At 41.5% G+C, this 7,199-nt stretch overlaps 1 protein-coding gene across 2 annotated transcripts in view; it reads left to right on the top strand.

Moving 5' to 3' along the window:
* Positions 1-1,751: 1,751 nt before the first annotated feature.
* Positions 1,752-7,199, top strand: part of NUP153 (nucleoporin 153) — a 62,092-nt gene continuing 56,644 nt past the window's right edge. For both annotated transcript variants that reach the window (XM_044426667.1, XM_044426665.1), the window contains exon 1: positions 1,752-2,139. In XM_044426667.1, coding sequence (XP_044282602.1) covers positions 2,029-2,139 — 111 coding nt within the window. In that variant the 5' untranslated portion in view covers positions 1,752-2,028. The remainder of the gene's footprint in view (positions 2,140-7,199) is intronic.

Raw genomic sequence — 7,199 nt, 5'->3', positions numbered from 1 at the left:
TACTTGTTAATTAACAACTGTTCTGAAGCATGATGTTAACAAACTTTAAAACAAGGTAGTCCAAAAAAATCCAATGACAAAAGCATACTGAGCTTCCACTTCCACTTAAAAGTTCCCTGGTAGCATTTATACTTTGTCTGAAGAAAAAAATAACAATGGAACTTGGTATAAATTCCATAATTGGCGGTGGGGGGGGGGGAGAGAACCACTAAAAAGGGACTGCTGGTGCTCTCCATTATTCTCAAGTTATTTGAGCAAATTATTCAGGAAGTTAGAATGTGCCTTTTTTGCTATTTGTGTAAATACTTCACACAGCTCTTCCATCTTCATTCACAAAACAGTATTAATGCTTTCTTAAGTGTGAGGGGTACATGAACCAAGTGACTGAAACAAAACAGGTGATAGACTATCAGTGGTCAGTGCAATTCATTGTTAAGTTATATAAAATACGTACTTATTAGAACAATCTCAATTCTATCTTTAGGTGTAAAATGAAAAGTTCTTTTGCTTTACCTGATACTAAAATTGCAACTGTGAGTTAGCTTGGGAGTACATATCTTGGTGAACTTAACTCTGAAAAGCTTGCATAGAATTGGCCTCTCTACATTAGTTACACTGCATGCCTATAAATGTTGACTCAAAAGTTCCAGTGAGTTTAATGGGGCTTATTCCCATGTAAATGTGTATAATTGTAGTCCTAATAGGCAATATGTTTAGCCTTTATGCTGTTATGGAATGTCAAGTCATCTCTGATTTATGACTATCCTGTGAATGAACACTGCCCAAAATGTCCTGTACTTGACAGCTCTGTGCAGCTCTTGTACATAAGGCTGTGGCTTCCTTTAAAGCATTAAGTAATATACTGAATGCCATAAGTTATTTTATCATTCTTCTAGCTGTGAATTCTATTGGTTTAAGTTGTATTTAGTCTCCCAGATGTATAACTTCTCATATGCTTATTTGGTGCAAGAATTTTGCTTAAATTCTGGGTCTAACGATTTTGCTAGTAAATATTCCAAATTTTGAAATTATTTAATATGCGACAGGGAAAGGCACAATGTAACCGAAATTAAATAAACTCGATTCTTTCATTAAATTAAGTTAAACTTGGTGGCTTTTATAGAAACCAACTTTGAGTCCTATGGTAAAGTTATTTAAATTACTTTTTACTTTACTCTTATACAGCAAGGCTGACGGTAAGCAGGTTATTCTACTGCCTCGTGGGCATTATGCCAAGGTAAAAAGTCTTCAGTTTGGACTTCTGTGGCAAGCAAAACAGTAAAGCAAGCGACTCTAAAAGCGTTGCACAGTTGGGGTTAAAAAGGATCAGCAATCCGTCTAACTTTACAAGCAGCAGTTGTTTGGCTTGTTAAAAAAAAATCCCTTCTATAATAATTATAAAACAAGAAAACGCTTCGCTTTCAATAGAGCGCCATCCTCCGCTACGGCATTTATCGCGAGATCCTGTAGCACTTCAATGCGTCAGTAGCAATTATTGGGGAAGGCGAGGGAATATCCGTACTCCTCCGCAGGCTTCCTCTCCAAAACTACATTTCCCATGAGAGCTTTGGATCATTGCGTACTGACTAGAGTGATGCACAATGACGGGTCGCGGCTTGGTGACGCAATTCAGCACGGGCGTGTGTCCTCTGGTTGGTCGGGAGGAGAGGAAGGAGGGAGGGGGAATCTCTAGCGGGCCAGACGGTGACGGGGGAAGAGGGAGGGGGAAGAGGAGCGGTAGAGACGGAATCGGCGCGCGCGCGCCAGCCGGCAGGGGGGTGAGCGAGAGAGCGCGATAGAGGGACATCCTTGTGAGGGCGCGAGGCAGGCTGCGCAGGACATCGCCATAGAGACAGTGACAGCACAGAACGGGATTGGGGTCAAGAGTGAGCGGGGAGGGGGAAAAGAGAAGCGTGAGGGGAGCGCGCGCGCGGGGGGCCGGGTCAGGCCGGGCCGGGCCGGGCCGGCCGGGCCTCTGTTTGCTCCGCGCGCCCGAAGGGTGGGAAGGAGGCTTGGAGAGGTCCCAGCATGGATTCTGGGGAAAGCAGCGGCGGCGGCGGCGGCGGTGGCGGGAAGATCCGGACGCGGCGGTACCATCTGGCAGCGGCCTCCTCGAAGCCTTACCCAAGGAGCAAGCAGGTGAGAGGCCGCCGCGGGAGCATGGAGTCCGCAGGGACGGCTGAGGGAGGGAGAGGAAGCCACACCGCCAAACCCCGGAACTGGCGGGGGAGGCTCGCGTTCTTTCCCCCCGCCCCTGGGGGAGTCGCCGATTTCGGCCTGAGAAATATGCAGGCCACGTTCTGGGCGAACTACCTGGTCGCGTGAACAGAGACAGGCGCTTTTCTTTTCTCCTTTCCTTTCCGGGCTCTTCCTCCTTCCTCTTTTCTCGACGAGGGAAAGAAAAATGTCTGGAGGAGTTCGACTCTCTCTCTCTCTCTATGCTTGCGTGCATATATGTGAAAAAGACTTGGAGGGAAATCCCAAAGATGCGAACGTTTCAAGGAAAAGGCGTGGGGAGGCATGAAGGTTAAGGGAGTGGGGTTCTCCTTTGAGGCACTGGAGTGGTTATAGGATTGCCCTCCTCTCTTGATCGCTGTCGGGAACGAAAGGGGGGGGGGGAGAGAGAAGTGTGCTGTCGGGATTTTTAAAAATGCGATTTATAAGTAGTTTTTAGCGGGTTCGTTTGCTAGAGAGCACATCCACAGTAGCTTTGTCTGTGTTTTCACAAATCGTAGAAAACTTACCTTCAGACTGTAAGATTGACATTTGTGAGTGTGCAGTGACATTGGGATTTTGAAATTATGTGGTTTGATAGATTAAAAAAAACCAATTTCTTGTAATAGCGCTTTCCTGAAAATATGGAAGTTTGCTATTCGTAAAAAAAAAGCGACCGAAGTTTTTAAAATAGACTTTTTAAGGCAAGGAAAAAAGTGTCCGTTTATGCACTGCACATGGTGCGATTTAAGACTTTAAACTTTCAGCACATTTGAAAGAACTGGTTAGTTCAGCCCACTGCCATGTGGTGCTATAAAAGTTCAACTTCGTGTTTATAATGATCACTCTTAGAAATTGGAGTTGTTGTTTTGAACAGTCCATAAATCACAATTCTTACTTAATTGCAATCTGTATACAAATGGTTCATATGTAGACAGTAAACACTCTCAAATTACATGAGAGTGATAGAAATGAAAATGGTAAAATATTTGTGAAAAGATTGGCTGGAATTAACAATTTATAGTATAGTATTAAAATGAAATTATATTATGAAGAGTAGGGTGTTTGGATGTTATTGTAGGGTATAGTGCATTTGGTATTAGTTATTAGCTAATTTATATGATGTTGGAGGTGTAAGGTTACAACTGGTTGTGTGAGCACATACAGAGTAGGACAGACTATACCTTTTAATCGTTGTATAGAAAAGGGAATTTCTGGCAAACAAAGATGGTTAGGCAGGCGTGGGGATATCTGCAACAACCAAAATTTCCTGCATTGCCATTAAAGGTAGAAAATTCATATTGTTCTCTGTACTTTCACACTAGCATCCATACTTTGATATGTTTAGCAGTTGATATCTAATTCTTTTTATATTTTTAGCAGCAGACACATTCTGTTTACCCTCATTACACTATTTGAATTTATGCTTGTCATCTATGTCATCGCCCCCTCACTCTTTTCCCTGTATAACTAGTGTAACTGTTTCACCATAAACCTTATGTAATTATTTCAGTTGAGCTATTTTTGAATGATTTTCAGCTTAGGAATTTTAGCTTTCTTTTTATTATTTATTTGAACTTCTAGCACTTGCAGCTTCAGGGTTCTTATAACCAATACATTTATGATGTAAAAGGCAGATTCACCAATTTATCCTGCAACACATTTCTGCAGTTACTGCTCATTTCTGTATGACTATTCAAAAATAAATTCCATTGAGTACAACGGAGCTTACTCCAAGGAAGGCTCCTTAATTAGTTTTTGTCCTTGTTAAAGGTATGCACAAATTTTGGAACACTAAATCCTCTAAATCTTGTTTTTCAGTATTTTTAATCATGTTAGGAATCTTACAAACAAATTGTCTATATGAGAGGAATTTAACAGTCCTGAATTTCTGAATGAATAAGAGAAACATGCAGAGTTCCCTTGCAAAGCTCACTAATTTCCTGTAGCATCTATTTTATAAATCTCATGAACTTTGAATGTCTTATTTCTGGGGATTCTACAACAATCAGCCAATTCTAAACGGTTGTTTTTAATTATTATTTTTTTATTTTTTTATTTTTTAATGTGCCTTTCAGGACAAAGTAGATTATAGGTCACCTTAATTTTCAAACTAAATTAAGCCATAAAAACAACAAACAGTGTTAAGTACATGACTTATTCAAATAACAAATAAGATAGCAGCATATAAACTGTCTGTTTAAAGCACAATAAATAAATCAGATGCATTTTGGAATAAATAAATCTTTGTTATGGAGCTAGTGTAGAAGCATAACTCCAGGCTAACTTGTAGAGGACATTTACGTTCTGAATATAACCCTGTGCATTAGCTTTTGTTGCGAGGTTCTAAGCATTATCTCCCAAATGGCGAGTTGGATCCAGATGAAGATTGCAATCTTATACACACTGTCTTGTTATGAGGCTTACTTCACAGTAGTTGCATGTAGGGATGTGCTGCAAGTTCACTGAACTTGATTTTCAGTGAGACAAGTTGATTTCTTTGTCTTTTCATTTCTCTGGGGTTTATGTTCAACTTACTGTGAATACATTGGTATATTTATAGTGTACCCAATGAGACACTAGCACTAGTAGCTGGGTTAGCATAAGAAACCTTTAGCACAATGTCACTAAGTATTACCTGGCATAAAATGATTTCCCAGAAAATCTGGTGTACCAACTAGAGTTACTGGTATTGCCACTAGAGGTCCTTTACACCGGCAAGGGGCGGCATAGAAATGTTATAATAATAACAACAACAACAACAACAACAACAACATTGGCACTAATATCTGACTGGAAAATGCCCACTATAGTAACTGTTTGTGGGAGATTATCTCCAAAGAATTCTTGACTAGTAATGCACATTAAAACTAAATACATCAGAAACTGGTGTCATAGGACCAAACTATTCTACTTTTTTCTACTTCCAGTTCTCAAAACAGTTATTTTAACAAATACTTTCTCATCCGTTGTTGTTTTAATGGTATAGAATTTCACAGCTGCAAAATCATTTTAGTTTGGTTTGAAAATAATGATAACTCATCATTTGATTGAAAAACGCATGGCTCTTTAAATCATGGGTTGTCACAAGCAAGTGAATGAAAGCACTGATTCCCATATGCTTGCCTCATCCATTTTGAATAATCATTTATTCTTCCTGCGTTTTTTCATGTGGCATCTGAATATGGCACTCAGGTTTGTTTAACCCAGGGGTCGGCAACCCACGGCTCCGGAGCCACATGTGGCTCTTGAATCCCTCTGCTGCGGCTCCAGAGCCCAAAATACACACTGGCACAGCCGCAGATCTAGGACTGAGGCTCCGAGTTACAAAATACCAATAGGTGATGATGAGGCATCCAGTCAGGAAGCCTGGCTAGCTGGTTAAGTAAATTGCTATATTCCTCTGCTATAGTGCAGGGAAAGAGTGGAGCAAGTTTCCTGTAGGCTCTCATGTTACAAGAAACCTGCTGTAAAGATTCTCTTTGTCCCAATGTAATCTCCGTCATCTGAATGTTAAAAGCTGTGCTTGGGACCTGTCACAATTCACAGCACTTGACTGTTTATCTGCTAATCAGTCACTAAATACACCTATATCTGCAACTCCCTCCCCCCCAGGCCAACCATGGATAAATCGAAGAACAGAAAAGTTTCTGAAGAAAACCAAATGTTTAATGATACGCGGGTAGATTCATTTGCTTTTACTGCTGACAAACTTATGGGGTTTTGCTGTTTAATGCATGCAGCCCTTTAGCACTGACTTTGACTCTGCAGAAAGCTGTTCTCCTATTCAAAATATAGGAAAGGAGTCCTACTAGTTTATAATGTAAGATTAAAAATACCAGTTTTTAGTGGCTGAACAAGAACTGCAGCTAAATCATAATGAAGATACACCGTATTTTTCGCTATATAAGACACACCTGACCATAAGACGCACCTAGTTTTTAGAGGAAGAAAACAAGAAAAAAAAATACTCTGAATCAAATGGTTTACTAAACTATTTAATAAACTATAACAGAATACAGTAATACCATATTTCAACTTTGTAAAGTGAACAGCAGTCAACAGTGGCATTAAGAACCATCATCACTGTCATTAACAAAAGAGAGACTTTAAAGTTCGAGTACTCTTCTAGTTTTCGTTGAACCCATATAACTCATTATCACTAGAGTCAGAATTTATGAAGCTCTGTTGCTCACAATCACTGACATCACTTTCTTAGTCAGTAGTGGAATTATTGAAGGAATCCACAATCTACACCAGTTATACAAGAGCTGCTGCAGACAATTCAATCACAAATCTAAAAAAGCCACTAATGTCCATACTGCCCTACTAGTAAATAATAGAAAAAAACTTGTGACAAAAAATGAGATATTGTACGGTAAATCAAACACACAGTGGACTAAGTAGCCTTTGAAGAATAAACTTCATACACAAAGGTAATGCTGTTGAAATATCCACTGATCCTAAAAAAAATGTGTCTGATCAACTAACAGATAACTGATCCATGGAAAGCTTCCTGATAATCACAGGCACATTCCCCATCACTTCCCCATGGACTTCATTAAAAGACGGGTTGCCATTTGAAAACACCGACCTGTGATTAACAGTTCTCACCTGTGCCGGAGGAGGGGGGCGGAGCAGGGCGTGCCGAGCGCGTGCCGGCCAGGTGGTGCCACGTGGGGCCGGCAGCATGCCAGCGGTGGTCTTCCCGGTGGCTGCAGCGGCAGCAGGTCTTCCCAGGTGGTGGGGGTGAGCAGTCCGTCTCTCCGTGCGGCCGGCGGGTTAAAGCCCGCGGCTCCTTCTCCTCCACACCTCCCCCTGAGCAGCACAGCTCTCACCTGCGCCGGGGGGGGGGGGCGGAGCAGGGCGCGCCGAGCGCGTGCCAGCCAGGTAGTGCCATGTGGTGCAGGCAGCCGGCAGCATCCTGGGCATCGGGTACACACACATTCACTCTATAAGACGCACAGACATTTCCCCTTTTGAGG

Source organism: Varanus komodoensis, unplaced genomic scaffold, assembly GCF_004798865.1.
Source record: "Varanus komodoensis strain SLA01 unplaced genomic scaffold, ASM479886v1 scaffold17, whole genome shotgun sequence".
NCBI lineage: Eukaryota > Metazoa > Chordata > Lepidosauria > Squamata > Varanidae > Varanus > Varanus komodoensis.
This window is presented reverse-complemented; position numbering and strand designations above follow the sequence as displayed.